Below are 24,464 nucleotides of genomic sequence, written 5' to 3' on the forward strand. Positions count from 1 at the left end.
ATGTATACAAATTGTAACATAAATAGAATAACTTATAGGTATAATTAAATACTATAATTTTATTTAATACATATTATATTATTATAATAAATATTTTTATTTTATTATTATAGGAAACAATTCGAGACTTCATGTTTCAAATAATAATATATCATTTGTTCGGGACACTGTTTAGACAATCTGTCTGTGTAACGATTTACAAACAAACGACTCTATAAAAATAATATACTCGCGTGACTGTTTGGTTGTCGGGCTCGTATTGTAAAATTAATATTAAATACGATGAATTGATGGTGTCGGGTCCGGTACACAATAGTTGGAAAAAATAAACTAACAACGAATCGGACCGTGAAATAAATAAAGACGAAAAAAAGTCTACGAAAAAGTCTGTAAAATGTTACAACGCGAGTGGGTGAGAACGAACCGCGTAAGTACGATATACACAACAATAATACTTTATACAAAAATTATTTTATACTTTTATGTAGTACAAATCGTTCCAAAAACACGGAAAATCAGAGTTAAACATATTCATTTATTCTAATAGTAATAATATTATAAATACACATGTATACATACATAATGTTTTAAATGTACGCTATGTAATACTATACTTATATATCAAATTATAATAATGTTATCATATTAATATCGAAAATAATGCTCATGAATTTCCTACAAATTTTATTATACAATATTTAATGATATCGCGCGTCCGAGTACAAAATAATAGTAATATTAAAAAAAAAAAAATACAGATGTATAAAATGAACACGTATACCATCAATAATATTATATTTTGCTAGTCTATATAAAATTCCATATAAATAATTGATAAGATACGCTTAAGTGTAATAATAAGTAGAAGAACGGTGATATGCGTCCAAACGATAACATATATAAATAATGTAATCATATATCATCGAACGATAAAATTATTTTAATAATTAAATTATATAATATCGAGCTTAATTGACCAGAACTTAATATTATGCTAAACAACGACCACAATATCATCTCTGTACTATATTATATCATAATATAAATATAATATTATCATACTGTGCGTCGGTTGACCAAAATGCACGCAATAGTATCGTTTAAATCACGATTCAATTCAACTCGTCGTGGTTACTCTTTTACGCGGTTAGGTACAGTGGTGACACGTCTAACGAGGGTAAAATATATAAAACGAACAGATAACTTAATGCCAATGTGTTGTGAACTAAAGTTGAAGAAAACGTCGTAAAACTTATAAAGACCGACATAATAATATAGACCATTTTCGTGTCTTCAAACAACGTGATTTCATTATGGTTATTGAATTTTGATGAAAAAATTGTGCCGAAAATGCGATTTAAAAATCTTTAAAATGTCAAAACTTCAACCGGTGATTTCATGTAATTCCAGTCGTGGCTTAAATATACATAAATTAAACATAATTTATAAACAGGGTGATTTTTTTAACAACAAACACTCATTATCTCAATCAATTTTTGGAGAAAAAAAATTAAATTAATTACTCATCTCTCTTCTGAACTTTCGTTAGTAAAATATAATTATTTTTTGACATTTTTATATAAACTTTAAAATACATGTTTTATATAAAAAAAAAAATATTTGAGAACCACCGCCATAAAAAAAATCATAAAAAATATTCAATCTACTTTTTCAAAAAACAATGTACCGAGACAATATGCGAATGTTCACTGTTAAAATCGTCCTGCAGCCGTATCTTGATCACTTAAATACCAGTATGAAAAGTGTTATGTAAAAGTAAAAAAAAAATTAAAAAAACAAAATCTAAAATTTAAAAACGATCGTGTACGAATTGAATCATGAATCAAGCGTCTATAATATGTATAAGAGGTTCTGTCATAATGGAGAAAAACAAACTATGTACAAAGATTTAAAATATAATCGAATATGATTGGACGGCGAACGTCAGTGCAGCCGACCCGAATACACCGACGAACCGGACGCGTAGGACACCGGAAACTTTGACGGTTGACCGGTGCCGGTATGGAGCCGGCCACTGCCGAACGCGTCCTGTTGCGCCGTCCTGTACTTAGACCCGATGGCCGCCTGCAGCCGGGACGTCAGGTAGCACAATATCATAGCGGCGACGAACAGGAGACAACCCAGGACACCGGACAGGGCAAGGAACGTCCCGCAATTGTTTTCAGACGCGGCTGCGGCACCGTGGTAGATGTCCTCGGGCATTATCACTGTGTACTCGATGTTCTCCTTAAACTTGGCGAAATTAGTCGAGTTCCGGTCGTCTACAGCGGACGTCTGCTGTTGCTGTAGCGCGGTCCCATTCCCGGTGCCCGGCACGTGCCTCCTGCGCCTGCGTCCGTGTCCAGACGGCTCGAACAAGTCCAAACAATATTCCTGAAAACCACAAACCACGGTTAATAGGTATAAATGTGTAATATATTACAGTGACCATGTTGGCGGAAACACAAAACGTTTTAAACCCAGCTAGACTGACGAAATGAAATGGTAGTATAATATACTATATATTATTTAACAGTGGTCTTCAACCGGTGGGTCGCGACCCATTTTTGGGTCGCGTAAACTTTAAAATTGGGTTGCGATAAGAAAAATAATTTTATAATTATTAAACTTAGAAAATTAATAAATTAAAATACCTACTAAAATGTAATTTTTATTTAGCCAGTTATAAATGTTTTATAGTACTACTGTAAAGCATTAAGCAATTTTAGCTATTTTACAAAGCTTACGTGGGTTGCGAAAAATATAGTCCTAAAAAGTGGGTTGCGAGTTCAAAAAGGTTGAAGACCACTGTATTATTTTATACTATAATATAATTATTATACTATTGCTGTAGGTGTATCTTTTCTCGGTTGCCCGAGAACTTTATATAAACATTATATACAACAAAGATTGAGCCCCAAAAACTCCATAAAAAATACGATCTTATTAGTGTTTAAATTTCAGGGCTTTAAAAGTTTATGACTACACTATATTACTTTGCGATGGTAATATTACTTGTTCGAAAAAGTACTGATATCATAATATTTAGATGTTCGCTACAGATAATATAGGTTCACAAAGAAAAGGAAACCATACTTGCCAAATAAAAGTAAAATTGTTCGATTTAAAAAAAAAAGATTTAGAATTGTGTTGAAAATAGTTTCATCGATAATGCTGAAAAAAACATTGAAATTTAACAATATTTAAAAAAATGTCATCTAAATTAACTGTTATCCTGCATGCTAATAACAACAGTTTATAAGCTGATTAAGCCTTCGTATTTTTATATATATTCTGTGTAATTCTATAGAAAATGGAAAAAAAAATTATAAATAAGAATGATAAATAAATAAAACAAAATTCACAAAAAAATATAACTGTAAGGAAAAATAGTAAAGATAACCCAACAGTAATTATTATCATAAAAAAACAATACTACATTATTATGATGGATTTCTTTTACCCAAATCTATGTAGAAAAATATTAAATTAATATTGTAATTCAACAATAATTTAAAACACAAATAACCAAAATATCGACAAAGAAATTTAGTAGCGAAGCCACTTCGTTAAACATAAATACAAACGAACTATGAAAGTTATAGCATAACTCATATAACCACTATGAATTGACAATCATTGTGTCTGTATCGTAGAAAAAAATTCATATAAACTAAATGTCAACAATAGAATCACGAATCATATTTTGACATTTTTTAACAGATATATTTAAAACATAAATTATTAGCAAACTCATAAATCGTTTTGCAATTTGTTTCCTTTAAATCTTGCATTTTATTCAAATAACCGATAGGGCTGTATAATATACACACGTGGTGTGAATTCGTTTTTGTGAATACAAGTATATATTATAGTATTATATATATTATGTTATTGTTAAAATGAAGTTATTTTCGAATGAATATAATATGCGACGAGTAGACTTCACCAAAGTCGTCGTCGTCTAATAAGTCTCACTTTAGATTCCACCGCAGTGCAAAATCGTGACGGTCGTGCAATTTTAACGGTTATTCAATATCATATTATTATTACGTCCGAATTCCAGACACAGAAGTGGCCACTCGACGAACGCTATTGACACGAGACTACGCGAGTCGTGCTGCAAACTAAATAAGTAGCAACTGTGTAATTTACGACGATCGCGTTGTACACACATCACAATATTATTATACATATACGTGTATATTACAACCAGACAGACGTTACGATCTGCGTGAAAAGTTAACTGCCTCGACGTATCGAAAAAATCGTAAAAAACAAACACATATCAGAACGGGTCGGAAGTCCGAGTATAAAAAATACGTACACGAGAGGATCTTGGCAGACCTCTGTGAGCAATCCGTTCGCCACACGTATTATAATAATTATAACGTAGCAGAAAGAAAAGGAGGTATTACTGAATTGTCAAGCTCTCTTTGTCACACTGACTCGGAAGACGATATAATGACCATAGTTATACACAACATACCATAGTATTAAAATGCGATTTGCGTGCAGTTTCAACCAATGCACTGAGACGTATGTTCATATGTTTACGATATGACATTAAAACGTATGTATGAACGTTAAACTATAATCATTATAATACGATAATATTATATTATTATTAGCAGAGGTGCCGCAAGTCGCGTGTAAACAACATAAATAATAATTACATATTACATGTAGGTATAATATTATTCAATTAAAAACGTAGGAAAAATTAAACCGTTATAAACTTGAAAGAAATAAAGGAAAAATAAGTTTTTTTTTTTAAATAAAATCTAATCTTTATGATTTCCAATCGTATTTTGTCTGACCCTAAACAGGTTAAAATAGCATATAACTGTGTAAATGGACTGGATTTAGATATTCCCAAATATAAAATATAAGATACAAATTCGGACCCCTGTCATATAAAATATCGGGAACCTGTAATATTATCGGAATCTACATATTCGGGTCTTTAAATCTGGTATTTTAATCGGGAAATTTGAAATCCTATGGTAAATCGAGGCTAGTTTGAGGCAATTCGAATCGATTAAGATGTCTCACCGGCTGACAGTCGTTGGCGTCCATGCACGCTTTAATCTGCGAGTGAATCCATAATGTCGATCGTTCTTTCATAGTGCTCAACAGGAACGCCTCGAAGTCCAAAAACACTTCGTTGTGTCTTTCCCGATATTTGGCTGGCTGGTGTGGGATGATTGTCGCGAAATCTCGATTCCGGCATCTGCAAACGTATGAAAAATAACAAAATATAAACACCAGAAAATTGTTCACGGTTATAATAAACAATAACGCCATCATATTATTATCGTACACCATATTGGCCATCGGTCGTATAGGTAGGTAGGTTTATAGGTATATTGGTTCCGGGCTGATGCATCTATCACTGGGTCACGGATAATTGTATGTTGTTATAAGTGCGTCTAATAATATGTCCGCGTCATAATAGTATTATAATATTTCGTCCCGATTCATCTTGAGTGGTTTATAGACGTAACGTTGAAAACGTCGTTTGAAAATCAATAAATGTATACAATGAACCTCCCACTTTAAAAGTAGTATCGACCACCTCACTTTCTTTTATTTAATAATACATTTATTCAAGTTCTGGTTTTAAGTTTTCTTAAGCACCATATTTTTATATAATTTTTAGTTTTTATTATTTTTATAATATTTAGCATTTAAAACAAGTGTTCTAGATTGTATACATTTATTTTTTCAAATGAGCATTAAACTATTTTCTATAAGTAAATTATAAACATATATAAATTATCTGCTCTACAGGCTACAATTAACTTTAAGAAACACATTTAAAAATAAATAAATTTCAATCTCTATACAGGAAACTCCTTTAATTTTAGAGAATATTCCATGAACATCGTTTATAATATATGTTATAATGTATGTTTGTGTGTGATAATTTATGTTTCCCTATTCGTTTATCTCGCCTCCTTACCACCCGCCCACTCGGCCTAAATAGTGGTAACTCTGTTATTGTATATTAATTTTATTACGGCGAGCCTTAACCCTAGTGAAAAAGTGGCGCCATCGGTCTAGAATCGTAAGTCGTAATTTATCAAACTTCTCCCGAAAGTTATTTTTATGTGTTGGCGTAATTATTTCGCCTTAATTCATTTTTTTTTTTTTGTGTTAATGTTAAAAACCACTGACAACGATTGTCCACCGCGCCGAATTAATAATATCCGTTCGGTAGACGCTGTAACCCATAGAATATAAGCCCATTATTAATATTATTATAGGTAATACTCGCGTGTTCTAGTTATTAAAATATTAGTAAGAATCTCGTAAATTACCGTCATTATTATTTCACGAGTATAAAATGTGTACCGCTTCTGGTATGCGTGAAACGTATTATAACGTATTATATGACGTTATTGTGAATTAAAGTAAAATAATATACTTCCGATGGAGATTGTAGAAGGTAGTATTAATGGCGAGGCGGTGAGGAAGATTAAAGGTGTAACTAAGTATATGAAATATGAAATGTGCATTCCATCCAAATAAACGTATACAGATAAGTTATTAAATAAATTAGAGTAAATAAATTTGATGAAATACTCTTTAAAAAAAATATTGTTATAATAAAATATATAGGTACCTAAATAAATTATCATTTAAATTTAAATTTACTGTAAAGATCGTAGTAGAGTAATTCAAATAAACTCAAAAATAACAAGAAATTTCACATATTGCACACAATATGTAATAATATGTATGTGCGCATGTTTTTCTTTTACAAAAATGATAAATATACGAATTATTCAAAAATGACTAACGATAAACCCACATTTATATCGGATTGACGTGAAAATGTATATTAATTTTGCTAATTTAATTTTTCATGAATTATCTCTTTACTGTGTACAAAAAGTATTAGAATGCATATTATGTTATACTGAATATAATTTATATGGTAATAAAAACCAGTGTAATTAAAAATGAAATAATGATAGTAATATGTTGAAAGTTGAGGTTAAGAAGGGATTTTTATTATTAATTATTATTTATTTTTAAGTTATAAAAATACAATTGAGTTTTATAATTAATATCAAAATGTATATCATGTTTAATTAAAAGATTAAATATTATTTGAATATTTTTTTGAATTGCCAAAAAATACATCAAAATAAGCTAACAATTGGTTTTTGGGTATGTATATCTAATAATACAAACTTTATATTATATTTTTATACATTTTCATATCGATAAAATTATTTTATGATCATTCAATATGTATTAATAAAGTTTTATAAATTTAGGGTTTTTTATTTTATTTTTATTTTATAGTATAGAAATATTATATTATAATAATTTATTATTTAATTATAATTATTTAGCTGTTATTCGTCGATTATTTCACATTATTTGTTTTAATTTATTTTTAAATTTATTTTACTATACTGCAATTTATCAGTAATTATTTTTAGCTTTTTTTTGGTCACTTATATATGTAATAATAATTAATATTGTTTTATCGTAAGCATCTTATTATTTCACGAAATGATCATATTTTCAGTGTTCACTAGTAAGTAATCACCCAAACTTTAGTAAAAACTAATCAGTCAGTCGGACGTTTTGTAGATACTTGTAATTTTTTTCATATATTATGCGTTTATTATATATACCTAAATGCTTTAAAATCTTATCTTTGACACTTACCCGTCTTTTACCAAAGCCACACTGCCAGATACGTGTGCGTTGTCCGGATCTGGGGACACAGACACTTCCATCAACTTGACGAACTTCCAAGCTAAATGGCAAACAAATCATTATTAAAATCACGTAAAAAATAATAAAATAGCAGCGCAATAAAAACTGCAAGACCTACCATACAACAAATAGTACATTTATTGTACACACAGATTGCATTATTATTTTATAAAGAGTTATTATTAAATCAAAATTCAAAAATAAATTCTTATCGTAAATATTTATTTTAATTTTTATAAAATGTTTGATACTAAAATGCATTCTATAAAATGTTTATATCAGCTTAATTGTTTAACTCTTATGTTAATTTGTGAATTTTAATCCAATATTTTATGATTGATAATTTAAAGTAATAGTGACGTATAATTATGTAAAAATCACATATTGAAGACATATTTCTCAGTTTAAACTATTTGAGGAGATGTTTAATAGTTTTTTACATGAAAATGTGCTAAGCTAAACTAAACTTACAATAAAAATTATTTATATTACAGTATTTTATATTTTTTTCGCTAAAGTCTTTATAAAACTACCTATAATAGGTACTATATTCTATTTAAAATTATGAGCTTTAGTTTAAAAATCCAATTGATAGTTTTTAATAATAATTAATAAACATATTAGTATAAATGTATGGGTAATTTAATTTCAAAAAAAAAATTAAATCTTTTAAGAAATAAAAAAACATACTATCAGACATAATTTAAGAAGAATTATGATTTATAAAAGAGCATACGAGAAACGATAATGATTTTATTTTCTTCTTGATTCGTATACATGTTATTTCTTTCGATAAGTTTTCAAAATATCAAAAATTAAAGTGATTTTATTATTACTATTATTATTATTGGGAATAGTTTTTCGCCGAATTAAGTACACGATGCGTTTACTTTCTACCCAATAATGAATTTGACCGGGAAAAGTAACTCTCGATCGTCATCGGTAGCCGCCGTATCAACCAATTAATAATATTAATATGCTAATTTGACAGATTATCGTGTAACGTTTTCTTTTTCTTTTTTTTTTTTTGTGTGTGTAATTTCGTGAAGCGTTCACGTCCGCGGTGGTGACATATTAATTTCGATCTTTGGCTTAACTGTAGGTCATCGTTCAATACAATTTCGTCGTCCATAACGTCGTAAAAAAAATATATTAACATATTTTATTGTTTGATATTAGATAAAATTGGTAACCACCATCAGATAAATTCACGAAATTACGGTGCACTTGGTAGATAATAAATCTTGATTGTTGTCTTAACGATTTTTTCACATGACGAATAGGTTTATCAATATCGTGGGCGAAGAAATAATAGGCAGTATAGTAGCGTGGTGAACTGGTGGACATAAGGTTTAAATGGAACACTAATCATTGCAACAATGTATATGTATTCTGAATGTTTACATGACGTTTTCATGATGGTATAGCAACAGTAAGTAAGAAGCACAACAATAAGAGTCTAGTTCACAGGTACATGGTCTGCTGTGTCGTGTATCTACTATCGCACTCTGATTGTCTGTTGTAATCATGATTTCATTTACTAACCATCATGATCTACCAGGCCCATAGTTAGGTCAATCTCAATTTTTGGACACAAAACGATGACCTTATCTACCAACTCAGATTTAATTACTTGAAATAACCAATTTTGCCATATATTTTGGATATCTATACATAAATACATTAATACTTCCATGGAGTATAAGCTACGTCACTATGGGTACATATGTGAAAGGGCCGGTGAAAAACGTAACTTTATGAGTTTTTATTAATCATATGTAATTACTGATTATAGAATAATTTTTTATTATAATTTTATAAATGTCACAATATTTGATTTTTAGCTCTCTAGGAGACTTGAACCTTAGTTGTCGATAAATCGCCTCGAAACTCTTTTTTTTTTTTTTATTGATCACCTATAATAACCCATTAAATAATATTATATTATGTTTTCTATATTAAGCTGAACACGTTGTACGCTTACACCGGTATATTGTCTTGTGAGATTTAGACTTTCTAGGTAACAACCGAAGAACTAAGTTACTATGATCACATATCAATAAGTAATATATGTATTTTTTGATTAAAACTAAATGTATAAATATTGAGAAAATAAATTGAATTTAAAAGTTATCCTATACAATCATCGAAAATGATAGAATTTACACAAATGTATATCGTCTAATAATATTTAAATATTAAACTATTACGAAACGTTAGAATGATTTAATATTATTAAATATTGTAAATTTTCCGAGTATTCACTGTCAATCGTTCTGTATAGTGTATACTTTATATATATATATATATATATATTTATACCTGAATGCGGATTGATTCTGGCCCGGAGTTGAAGTTTGGTACCGATGGGCACGGCCTGGTCGACGGGCAGTTCGCTGTTGTGGCTCAAGTTCGTCAATCGGGCTGGCGCTTCCTTGTATAACGCTACCTCGTATTCGAGTCTCCCGGGAGTCTCTTCAACAACTCCAGACACTCGCGCACCATGTGGGCTGTGGAAAAACAAAAACAAGCTGTTAAATCAAACTATTTCAACATTTATTTGACTGCGTGTACGATAAACACCGATGGTAAAATTAGGAATAATTGGCCGAGTTATATTTGTTCACATACAAGAGTGACAATTTACTAGTATAGCCATAACCGAGTATACACTTGATAATATTTTTCATCACTATATATAGGTACTATATTATACAGCTACAGCGCTTTTAAATCTTTTTAAGTTAATCCTATTGCTCTACAGTCTACACTCTTTGATAATCTATTGTTTTTTGATTTGTTTAATACCAATTATAATATTAGTTATTATTATGACGTATCCAACAACTAAAATTGTTTTAAGATAATCATTTGCATATAAATTGCTTACAATAATATTGAAGTACGGTAAACAGGATATTGTAATATATGAATTAGTGGAATTATTAAATTCCAATAAATACATACTTAATACAAATTTTAACCTATACAACGCTAATCAAATTTGTATAGGTAACTCATAATTATTAAAATGATTTGTTTTGTTTCCTTTGCCAAGCCTATAGGTAAAATGATGACGAACTCCAGTTTTGGAACCACGGCTCTATAATATATGTAGGTTTAATATATCTCTCGACGATAAACTATTATATCTTTGATAAATCATATCATATTGACGTTTGTCACGTCGGTATTTGACGGTACCGCATGAGATGTTACGTACGTCAAAACGTTTATAATGCCGGTGAAGCCAATCGGCAATCAAATAATAGAAAAATTTTCACACACACACACACACACACACACACATCATACTATAAATAATATTTCGCATCGCCGCGTTTAGTGTGTCATCTTTCATAGGTGTGTGGCAATTGGGTCAGTAGGCGAAACGAGCGGGCGCAAAAGAGATGTCCACGGAGAAGGAAGCGAGCGCAGTACCGTGAAAATGTGAATTTAGGTTTTATTTTTTTATTTTTTTCGTGATCACGTTCGTCTCGGCTATATTGTTTATTTAAATATCTTCTTCTTTAAATACGCACACGCGTACATACAACACACATGTATCGCATATTATATAGGACATGCGAATAATAATGATGATAATAATACAAATAATGATCGTTTTCTTTCCACTTATTCCGCCGATATGTCTATAGATCTATCGTAAAAAAACATAGAACAATTCTCGGTCTGTGTTGTATTGGCAATAGGTGGGGGTGTATGTAAATACCCACACATAAATAAATTCCATTTAATGATATAATTGTTGTATTCAATTTATATAATATGTATTATAAATATAATAAACGCACTGTACAATACACTACACTAAGTGCTGCACCGCGTTGATAAATACGATAAAAAAAAATGTAGCTGATTCTACGAAGTCGACAAATAATAATAATAATACTAGGAAAACGTCAATAATTGTTGTCTGCGCAAAAAATATTCTTCTATTATTATTTATCAATTGAGATTTATTATTATTTTCGAATAAAATATGATATTACAATGTATGTTTATTGTTTATGTATATATATTTTATAGGTTTATATTTCACACAATATGCATATTGCATAATATTTACGTCCCATCATACGAAAACAAACATTTTATTAGTTGTCGCATTTGCTTGTGAAGGATTCTGAAAAGAATGTTGGATAGCGCACTTTTAATGCAATCGACGTGAGTTTTTAAGATTGCACATAATATCATTGTATAATTCCTTCAATATGACTATTGAATATGGAACCGTTTTTTTCTTTCAAGTATGTATTTTTACATTTATTCGTATCAAATGTTGTTTTATAGAATAAAAATCGATTACTTTTCCTGCACATATAGAGCATATTAAAGAATTAGAAATCAATTTTAGCTGCAGTTATGCGAGTGTTGAAATAATAAAAGCTAAACAAAATTAGTGGATTTTAACGTAAACTCTATTTTTGTTTTATGTCTGTGACTATTATCGTACCTAGCATACACTATAGGTAAAACAATCGTTTTGAGTACTTAAACTGAACAACGATTATTATAATTAATGCTGCAATATCCAATAGTTTACTATACATCGACAGTTTTTTGGAAACATTGTAAAATAACACGTTTGACATTTGTATTTAATGTGTGAATTTCAAATACATAGCATATAGTATTAGATAGCTTGATATCACGTAAGACAAAAAAAAACGAAAACTATATCAAAATATCGATTATGTAGTATGAACGATTATCGTGAATATACGACCGTGTGGTACGATTGGTTTCGAAGATTGTACGTTAATTGATTAATCACTCGTCATCGATTATAATATTATTTTACCTAATGTCCGACGTCAAAAAATTATAATCGTATAGAACGCTGCAGTTTCGACGGCAAGTACAATGATAGATCGGCCGACGAATTATATAACGGCTTAAGTTATTTTCGTTATCACCGTCGTCGCGTGTAAACCTATTTTGTACAATATCACATCATCATCATCATATGGTCGAGATAAACTGGTCTGAAAAATAATATATCTACACTACCGACATCAATCTTGATCCAAAACTCGAAATAGTTATGGTCGCCGACCGTCAAAATTTAATTTGATTAATGGTTACAGCGACGGTCGTCGTGTATATGTTGTTATATAGACATTTAATATACTTATAGTCATCGGCGCAGTCTCTTCGTCGTTATTATTATTATTTTTATCATTATCGTCATCATCATGAGTAGGTATATCGTTATTCGGAAGTATCGTTATAGTTGTTGCAGTTGTTGTACTTATAGGTATGTACACAAACAAATATACACACACACACACACACACAATCGCCGTCACGGTGTGTACCGACCATAGAGTATAGAACATACCGACAGACTTACTCTACATACTGGCTAACAGTACTAATATTATTATTATTATTATTATTTAATAATAATAATAACAAAAGAAAAACGTAACAACCGAGACACAATAACCGAACTATTGATATCGGTCAGCGCACAGGTACATATATATATTCCTGTGCGGAATACTCGCATAAGTATAATGCACGTATCGCATCGCGTACGATATAGACACAGCGCCCGTATTACACATTGCGACGAGACCAACTACTGTTCGACAATACCGTTACGGAAAGCCATTTCTACGCTTTTTTCTGTCCTCTTCGTTTCGAACGACCGCCTATTTCCGTCGCTCCTCTTCTGTGTTACACCACTATTAATGTGATATGACATTATAATATCATAGGCGCAAATACCCGTGTGGCTGTGTGGTCCCTTCATTATTTCGTTTAATAGTAAGTTTATTAAATTTATAATTCGTGCAATTTTTAAGTCCGTTTATTATACTAAAGGTTCACATTTCGAATTATTTAGACTTTTTTTATTATTACTAAAAAGTGTCCTACCGTTGTAAACCCAACCATTGACTCATCACCAAGATACAATTGATAATAGTAATCAGTAATCACTAATCAGTTTAAGTAAACAAAGTATTAAATTAATTTAAAATGTACATAAAAAAATGAATGTTTCCTTCTTTGTTCTCTATAATAGACTAAAAAACTACTGGACCATTTTCAATAGATTCTTTTCAACTCAAAAAGGGCTTATAGCTTCATTCTTCGACCCATATAAGGGATAAGGATATAATAAATCTATTTTGTTTATATATTATGTACTTATATAACATATAAGGATGCTACTGGTTACAGATAACGAAATAGTTATTATGATTGGATAATGTTTTCTGGGTTGTGCTATATTTTGTCATTTTAGACAATTAAAGTTATTTTATATAAATGTAACAACGAATAACAGCTACAATTAAGAGGCAAAGAGTATGGTTGAGATTTATATATATCTACTAAAAAAATTCTCTACCGATTTTTACCAAAAACAATAGAGAATATTTTAACTGAAGCAAAACGAAAACAATACATATAAAATATTATAATTTTACAATAGATAATTACAGATATTAGAGTCAAATAGTTAAATCGAATTGATGCATATTCAAATCCACAGTTGTTTACTGATTGGCTCCAAATGTTGTACACAAATTATTTTGGATCCCGCCCACCTCGGACCATTCAAAAGAATATTAAAATAAAATTCACGAGTAATAGCAATCATCTATAATATGGGTATAGAAAACAAAGTTTATGGCTGAGGCTTACAAAAAAAAAATTACCGATTTTAATAACTCGAGGGAGGCTTAGATAATAGATCTAACTAGTTTTTTGGGGTGGCTTACTCGCTATTAATAATATTAAAATCATAACTACATAATATTAATGTATTGCTGCTTGTAACTGATTACACGTCATAAGAAAAAAAATTTACTTATTATTATGCGCCATAAAAGGATCGACCATCTCGGTTTTATTTATCCCCTGATTACGCTAACTTACGTTGGGTAATACAGCTAGTAATGCTAGTATATTATCAATTTATAGAGAATATTTAATAAAAATAAAAATATAACTGTGCATAGTATAATGATGTAAGTTTATCCTAATAATCCAACTATACAGATCTCGGAAATAAAATTCGTAATCGTTAAATCGCGGCAATAAGAATATGATCAAAACAATTTGTATTAATTTCATAAAATATAAAAAAATAAAAGTGTACTTAGTTTAAAAATTATATTTCTGTATAGTTGTTTACACTTTGAATCACATTGCCTGCATACTCTCTACAGGTATATATAATTATACTATATAACTTATTATAACTACTATATAAATTAATAACTATTCATCGACTAGATAGGTTTAAGTATATACATTGTGTCCTGGTATAATTATTTCAAAATGGCATTCTAACATTTTGGCATCAATAATTAAAAAATTGAAATTCTGTGCCTAGAACACACATTCTCATTATAATGATGTGTACGTGCGCACATGGCGTTGTTATAGATTTTATGATATTATAATATAGATCGAATGTGATCGTATTGGTACATATATATGTATAGGTCGGTAGCTGCGTAAAAGCACTAATGGCATACATGTACAGCGTTTTTCACTGAATTTATTTAATTTCTTTTTGGTACGCTCGTCCAATATTCTACGACAGTGTGTTTCAATATTAGGTTTTCGGTTACCGTTTTTTTCCCCATGTTATACACGCAAACGCGTTTTATACGGCTATTTAGACCGTATATATTCGCTTATTTTTTTTACATCCAAACAATTAGATAAAGTCGTCAAACACACCTCATGAAAATAATAATGTATTATAATTTCATAAAATGTGATGGGCTGACGCGTGTGAGGTATTTATTTCAAAAAAAAAAAAAATTTGCAAAACCGCGATTCACGATTACGAGGACGCTGTCATTTTCTGCGATTGATCGCATCGCAGCGAAACGGTGGCTTCCCGCGCGCGTGGACAAGACTTACCTATAAATTATAATTGTATTATATTATACATAGCATTGTGTGGACTTACAAACTTCCGGCGAAACCGGCGGCTTTGTTCTCGATCACAGTTGGTTCTGGTGGTTTGCACATTATGATCAGCTCTTGGTCAGACATCATGACGACGCCGGGAAACTGCGGAAACCACACTCGGACGTGTACAAAACCCTGAAAAAACATACGTATTGTAATCAAAATATTAAAAAGACGTCGTTCCCAAAACAACAATCAGGTTCGGGTTCCACGTGACATAAATTAATGTGTATATTATTCTATAATACAATTAGATGCCTGAAGGACTGAGAATTTCACTATCGAGATGAATGAATATAATACTACATACTACCTAATTATTTTTATTACCTATTGTAAAACATTCATTATTTCAAAAACTATGAATTATTTTAAAAATAATATTAACTCTTTTAAAAAAAATTATATTTTTACAATTTTTGTTGTTATCCTCTTTAAAGTTTTTATCAAAATATTATTTGGATTATTTCAATTTATAAATGATAATTCGGATGAGTATTTAATAAGCCGTAAATATTTTGGGTTACCTTTATAGTGCAACTCCACTACACTCATCAAAACATACCATACTTATAATTTATAACTTTTTGTATCAAAATATTCATAAAATGTTATCATTAAAAAGTAAAAAAAAATTTAAAACAATAATAATGAAAAATAGTAAAAAATATAATTTAAAATATACGTTTTTTTCAAGTTTTATTTTGCATGTTGGACTTCTATATGCTATCAACATTTACAATTTTATGTTTTACATTATTGAACAAACTTTTCACATTTTTTTCCTGACCTTAATAATTGTTCAATAATTTATTAGTAATCATAAGGGGTAGTTATTTTTCGATCCTTAGCCGGGTAATCTAATGATAATACTATTATCGTCCGTCAAATTATATGCACATATCCAGCAGAGATCTAATAATATTAAAATAATTGTATGCGATCCCCACTGACTTAATTGATCACGCACGACCTTATAGGAAAACATTACAGCCCAACTCGTATGTTCTTGATGATTATGGACAGAAGTAAAGTAATAATATTAATAGCATATCCAATATTTATATAATAATATACGAAAATGTGAGACTTACATTTCGCCTAAGCACGCCGCACCGCGTAAAGTCGGTGACTAACAGGTTGTAGGTCAGCAACGACACATCCGACAAGTCGGGTCGTATCTGACAGACTGGATCGATCAATGGATCGACGGTCCGGTCGTCGGCAAACAGCGGGTGGCCCTTGAACCCGTCGGGTTTCTTTAGCCGGGCGGATATCACATCTTTGACTCCCAAAAGTGCTTTGCCCACCCTCAGCGAGTCCGTCGAAAACGAACACTGTATTTCAGACACTAAAAATACGACAAAATCAAAACAATTTAATATCATATTATATTAAATATTATTAATAACGAGATCAATGTGCTGATATTTTTCAAAAAAAATCGGGTTCATTTCGAGAAAACGACTTTAATCCGGGAAATATTGCTATGAGATAAATTACACGTTTCATGTGCAGTCGTCGTACGTATTTATCGTTTGCTATAAAAATCGACATTGGTTTACGTTTACCTTTATATAATGTTCTGGACGTGTATTTATATTAAACGTTTAATAAATAATCAATATAATATACTCGTATAATATTTTAAGTGTGTAACGATTTATATTTATCACATCATTCGACCAACAACAAATTATTATTATATTTTCTTTACTTTCATCATACGATAAAGACATTATTATTATTATTTACGTGTTGGCTTATTGAAACAGATACACGCAAACAATACACACGCACAATATCGTCGTAGAAGACAAAATAAATGCTATAACACGACTACCGCCAATAATTGGGTGCCGTTAAATCTAGATCGACGCCGACGCCTCGACGTTTTCCACACTCATCTAATCCAAATGTCCAGATTAAAAGTGTATTTAGCGTGAAACGTTTTCGCTGGGACGACGACGATAATACGTTGAACACGTTTTAAAAATAAATATATGTGTCATATAATAATATAATATATATTATACTATATTAAATGAAAACGAAATTAGGACGTTTCCACGGCTGGACCAAAATGCAACGCGAAAACAGTTTCGATAATTTTGATTTCGTAATTTAGTGGGTGCTATTGAGCACAAATGCACAATTATAGATATTTTGTAGGAAATGCAGTAATATTTTAATGGCGATTTAACGAAGAATATAATAAAATAATAATAGGTATTATATGCGTACATGTCGTAAACACGATTGAACGAACGAAACGTGATTATTATCAATTATAAAAATTATATCAACTTACCATCGTAATCTTGAGTAGAAACCTCGTGTGTCTGAAAAATAAAATAAAAAAATAATTAAATACTTTGATATTAACCAAACTACCAGTAATTTATAATATAATAATATAGAAAATCGACGGATATCGTGATAATTGGAAAACTCGTTAATTGTTTTCTCATTATTAAAAATATATTGTTTTGTATTAAGCAAGAATCGTACTATAAATCGTTCATAGTAGATGACTGATCCACTTTTACTGTGGACACACAAATATATGCATACAATAATACGTATACAATAACCATATCACACCGATAAACTTGACCGTAATGTCGTTGTCTTCAGGCATCACACCTGATTGATTAACGTGAAAATTTCTCCGACGAAATTCGCTCTTTAGTTATATTCCTTTACCGTCTAAATATGAGTTAATGAAAACCCGAAAAACAAAAAAAATCGAGAGTACCTATATAACATCTATGCGCATTACAATACTCCGATGACTGCATGTAAATTATATAGCTATTATAGCCGGTTTGGTGTCGGCGACGTGAAAGACGAACGATTTATTTATTTTTCAAACTAGAGATTTAAACGATGTGTATACACTTTGATAGATAAAACGTCCATTAAATGAAAAAAAAAACAATATTTATTGTGAATAATATAGCTATATTATATTAAACCGATTTATAGGTTTTTGCGATGTGGTTCGTTACATTTTATAAACGAAGAAAGTATACAATATATTATATTCTTCGGAGGCGAGAAAATTATAAGTGTACCTAGTTTTAATTGAATAAACATTGAATTGTAATACCTACCGCAGAACAATCAAGAACCATATGGTCGACAATAATTATTTAATCGTTCACGCACCTCATTCGGGCCATAATATAGTACATTTATAATTTATTTGTGTACAGTATTTGACCGAGTTTCATTGGACACAAAATGATATCATAAGATTCTGTGTATTTATCCGATACGTTAATTATTATTATTTCACTCGAGAACGGGTTGTGATTGCTAATCACTGCCAGTGGTGCACGGAAATCTACGATTTGGGACACGTTCGTGCCGCGGAGCGGACGATAGGAAATGTCACAAAACATTTCCCATAGAAAACGTTGTCTCCGAGCAGCGCGGACTAATAAAAATCGTTGTTATTACAAGGGGAAAAAAAACGACGAAAATTAAAATAATAAAATCGTGTCCCGCTTGCCGGCGCGAACGGTGGCGGCGGCGTAACGACGAAATCAAAAGAAAACTCTTCCGTCCTTTATGCCGGTATACTTATAATGCTGAGTGATAATAACAACGACGATAATATTACATTATAATATTATTATACGCGCGTATCTCTCTGTCGATCAGTCGGAAAACGTCGTAGTCGAGCGGCCCGATACGTATCGCACTCAACTCACACACGCGCGTGCGCTCAAAAGGAACCCAACCGTATGCTCCGTGTGTGTGTGTGTGTGTGTGTTTACAGCCCACACAAAACGTAATCGCAGTCGGAATTAAGTATTATGCCCATTAATGATTTATACGCGGCGGCGTACCTATATATGAAATATATAACGTCGTAACGGGACGCGATATCCGACAGACGAATCACCATAATGTTAGGACGTATAATGTATATAATGATAATAAAATCATGGTTTACGGCGGAAAAAAAAACCATACCCGCGCGTATACGTACGACCCATACGATACGATAATATTATGTGTGTAGCCGCACGACGAACATATTATAATCCGTCGGCGCGGAGTTGCCGGAGAAGCGAACAGTTTTTCCGGGGCACCGCGCACGGGGTTCAGATATATTATGATAACGATAACGATACGACATCGCAACGGTCGACCAGTCGTTTATATCGTATACGTCGAGACTCGCTGTGCTGTTTGTAAATAATATAATATTATTATAACACGGTTATGGGTCAAAACGTATGAGCGTACTCTGCATATTATATATATATTATTATAATGTTGTGGAGATAAAATCATGTTAGTAATACTATACATAGTAAGCATATACATGTGACTGTCCGTCCGAATCGTGATTAGTGATATTTTTCTGTTTTCCTGTTTTCCTCTGCGTTCTATATTACTGGTAAAATGTATCATATTATACTATATCGTCCGTACACACGCCGACACACATAACTGTTCCCGCGAAAAACGGCTCGATCATCCCTGAACAATATAATAATATTATTCTAATATATAATATAACGCGGAATCGCCTCGACCGCACGTCATCGTTGTAACAATCATATTATTATACATAATATATAAATATACATACGTCCGCGGGCGATACGCGCGTTCCGTGAGAGTGTATTGAGCAATATATAAACGGTACGACCTAAACTATGTTATGTTTATTATTTCTATATACGATAGTAATGTCTTTTCCCGTTTGTTTACGTTCGGTATATTTGTCGTTTTTTCGGTTTTTGTGCCTTGGTAGGTCGCGGAGCGCGGAGGACGACGTTCTCGTTTTGGCTTTTTTTTTTACGTTTTTCGTAAACCGCCGAGTAACGACTGCGCGTGTAGTATATTATACGCGCGTTACACCCGACGAGACGCGTATAAGACGGATAATTTCCGACCTGTCGGGTGCGGGCGGCGGACGGACGGGCGACGGCGGCGGCGTATTCGTTCGACTAAATTCTTTGGTCCGCTGGATCAAAAATACGGTTCTTACGAGACGTATTCAGGGCGCGACGCATACAACCATAATAACATACCGCGTATATGGTACACCATTCGACATGTCCAATGATGGTGCCTCGACGTATAGCGATATCGTACTTAATAATAGGTATACACCTGCCGCGTCCTACAGCTACAGTATATAACTGCAGGATGATGCTAAGTGTGTGAGTGGCAATTGTTTTTCTTTCTTTTTTTTTTTGTCGCGCTTCCTTTTCGTGCAGATCGTTTTGTAAAAAAACTATAAAAATATATATGCCAGAGTAGTACAAACGTATTTAGGTGTATGGTTAACGAACGGATATGATGGTGCGATAATATAGTTAACAACTCTCTTACACACTGTTGTAATTGAAAAAAATATATAACGTAAGTCAAACAAATAGTACAGTACGAAAATTGGAAATAATTCTTTGATAGAAAAATCTACTCTCCCCCTCGCCCAAAAAAAAAAGAAAGATAAAATAACTATAAATATTAAGTTCGTCGGCTACAAAATAACATAATAATTAGAGAAAAGATGTTGATGACCTAGAAAACACACAAAAATGCACTAAAAAAAGAATACAAAAATGCTGTAAAAAAATGATCAACCAAATCTACTTAAATAAGTGAAAACAATTTAATTTTAAAAAAATAATTATAATGAGTGATTATGAGTATCAGAATAATTTAAAATATGAATTATAAAATCGTAATAGGCAATAAAAACTAGTAAACATTTAAATTTATAGTAAAAAAATGTATTTCTAATTAAAAACAAGAATTTTGTTATTTTGCATACATACCAACCGTTATACTGTGCAATTAAGATGTGTCTGATGTATCTGTCTATTTTATAAATGTATAACGCGCAAACGGTAAATCTTATGGGTATGCGATAAATTTAATCACAACAAAAACCCCACAATAATAATAATATAATTATTTTTTTGAATATTATAAAAAAATATCTTAAAAAATCTAAAATTTGAGAATAATTCCCCTCTCCCCTGTATTGTATAAGACTACAAAACCTTTTCTAAAATATGAAAAAATGTAAAAAAATGCAAAATAAAATTAGTATATTCTGTATCAAAGAAGCATAAAACAAATGTTTAGCTGAAATAGCATTGTATAGGATCAGAGGAAAAAAAATGCAAAAGTCATCTACATCTTAACTTTAATAATGATATAAGTTAAAATATCAGCGATAATCTCAAAACGTTTGTACTCCATATTATATATGCGTACGTATATTATAGTTTATATTATTATAATTTTATCTCGTACCCAAATAAAAAACTGTATGCTCAGTTTTTGGAAAGGAAAAGAATTTTTTATTCGAAGGTTGTTTTAGATTTTCGTACTAATTTACGTGATTTACGTTATAAATATTTTTTCATCATAGCACTGTGTACGAGAGTTATAAGCTATCACTGTCACGTCCGCAGTCCGCTCACCAACTATTTTATAAATACATCGACGACGACACGCTTAATACGTTTATATTATCTTTACAATATTTAGCTCGTTATATAGTGCCTAATACGTATTATAAATTATAAAGCAATAACCGACAATTTCGTTCGGAAAACAATAATTAACGTTCAATAATATATTATATTAGTCGTACCATCACGTGAATGCGATTCAATATTCCTATACCAACAACATAATAACATTCTAGTGTTTATTTTTGTATTGACTCATTTTTTCTCGGGGAGATGAGAAAGAATGAAACCATCACGTCGACGTTTTATTGTTGTTCATCATTGATTGTTGTACTTACGAAGTGACGCAAGCACGTACCAAAGAAAAAAAAAACATTTAACTGTCGATTCGATCGAACATAAATATAATAAACATTTTAACGCGAAACGTTTTATTTTTCAATCACTAGGTCGCATGCAGTTTATATAGTATATTCTAAACAACATAAAATTATTATTATTATGTTTTATCATTAACAATTATATTACTATACTCGTATGTACACGGTTTCGGAAACTCGTTTAAACGGTTTGAACGTATTTTTTTTTCTATTTACGCCGATCGTCTTTATCAACAACAACAAAAAACTCAATACTTCTTTACTTTCTTTTTTCGTCAAAGAAAACTTCACGTTTTTGCTTCCAGTTTAATTACCGCGATTGCAATTTTACAAAATATACGAGATGAGAAGTGAGTATGCGACTCTAACGTATACATGTACCGACGTCGTACGTGATGTCGATCGTTTGAAGATCACAATCTGACGTTTTTATTCCATATAAGAGTAGTAATATACTATTACTGGAATTCGACGAGCATAACATTTTCATTGATATTACACGGAATCTATGTATACATGATATAATATATACTAGGTATTACCCAGCTTATAGCGCTCATCGAAAATAATAAATTACTAATTCGGAACGATGTCACGTAAACATTAATGCCAATCAGATGTAAACTATTTGTTTTCAAATAATTAACAAAATATTAGGTATGTGTTTTGTTTCATTATTAGTTATCCGTAAAACTAATGAAACCGTTGAATTTGGGACGAATTTCGATTTTCGTTCGTCACGAACGTTTTCGCAGAACAAATGTAGACTCAATATCGGACTTTCGATACGATAATACATTACTACTAGTATGTATAGTTTAATGAATTTTACACGAATTGAATCGTCGTTTCCGTAATACTAAATTAATTTAAATATTGGAGTAAGAGTTAATTAATAAACAGTTTAAGATTAGATGAGAGAAATTGATTTTAATAGCTATAAGAGCTTATCACTCTATTTATTATAGTCATCTCAGATAAACTCAAATACTTATAATATAATAGTTATAATAAAAATTATCATAAAAATATCTTACTTATAACGATATGAAGTTATTGATAAAGTCTGTCCTACAAATAGACTCGAAAAATGCGTATTTAGCGTATTACTCTGTATATTATAATAATAATATATCTAACCACTAAAGTATTTGTCCGTCAACGTGTCTACATCTATGACAATAAGTTATAAAACATAATACTACTCGTATATCATGCCGGCCAGAGACAAACCAAACTGACCAATCTATTATTATTATATAGTACGAAGTACAACGATCGGCAACAGGTCCCGTAGACAGGCAAAATCCAAAAACCTCTCGTTCGCACTACTTTCGCGACACATATAATTATAACCCATGTCGCGGTCCATCCGACGTGATCGCCGAAATCCAATATAAAATAATTTTGATTATTATTTATTATCACCATCGCACCGACCCCTGCATCATCAACATAATATTATCGTTTTCTTAGTATTTGTTATTGGTATATCGACATATCGTTAACTAAATTGTGACGATAGGCACGATCGCGTGTCGACATCGATGACGACGCAACATATAAATAACATACCTACTATTAAAGGTATACTACTGAATATCAATAATAAAAATACTCTAATATTATACAACATTTGTATCTATAGAGACTTTTAGAATTCATGAAAATTAAGAAAATTTGCAAATTATTTTGTAGTTAAAAATGTGTAACATTTTCAATTTTAATAGCTTTAAAATGTAATAAAAAATTCCACTACAGTTATTCTTTAGGCAACCAAAAAATACCAAAAGTACATAGATATAATATGTGCAGTTTTTAAGATTTTCTTTTTTTGTGTATTTAGAAAATGAAAAAATAAAAATACATATATTTTTAAATAGGTAATAATTCGAATGTTTTAGATACTTCAAAAGTGTACTTATTATAT

General features: G+C 30.8%; 1 protein-coding gene across 1 annotated transcript in view; it reads right to left on the reverse strand.

Annotated features, from left to right (window-relative positions):
• Positions 1 to 515: 515 nt before the first annotated feature.
• The window catches only part of LOC132928595 (uncharacterized), a 29,439-nt gene continuing 5,490 nt past the window's right edge, over positions 516 to 24,464 (reverse strand). The window contains exons 2-8 of the mRNA XM_060993386.1: positions 18,014 to 18,044; positions 16,797 to 17,053; positions 15,701 to 15,837; positions 10,063 to 10,250; positions 7,690 to 7,780; positions 5,056 to 5,233; positions 516 to 2,394 (exon numbers count right to left, since the gene is read on the reverse strand). Coding sequence (XP_060849369.1) covers positions 1,945 to 2,394; positions 5,056 to 5,233; positions 7,690 to 7,780; positions 10,063 to 10,250; positions 15,701 to 15,837; positions 16,797 to 17,053; positions 18,014 to 18,044 — 1,332 coding nt within the window. The 3' untranslated portion in view covers positions 516 to 1,944. The remainder of the gene's footprint in view (positions 2,395 to 5,055; positions 5,234 to 7,689; positions 7,781 to 10,062; positions 10,251 to 15,700; positions 15,838 to 16,796; positions 17,054 to 18,013; positions 18,045 to 24,464) is intronic.

This window comes from Rhopalosiphum padi, chromosome 4 (genome assembly GCF_020882245.1).
Source record: "Rhopalosiphum padi isolate XX-2018 chromosome 4, ASM2088224v1, whole genome shotgun sequence".
In the NCBI taxonomy this organism is placed as follows: domain Eukaryota; kingdom Metazoa; phylum Arthropoda; class Insecta; order Hemiptera; family Aphididae; genus Rhopalosiphum; species Rhopalosiphum padi.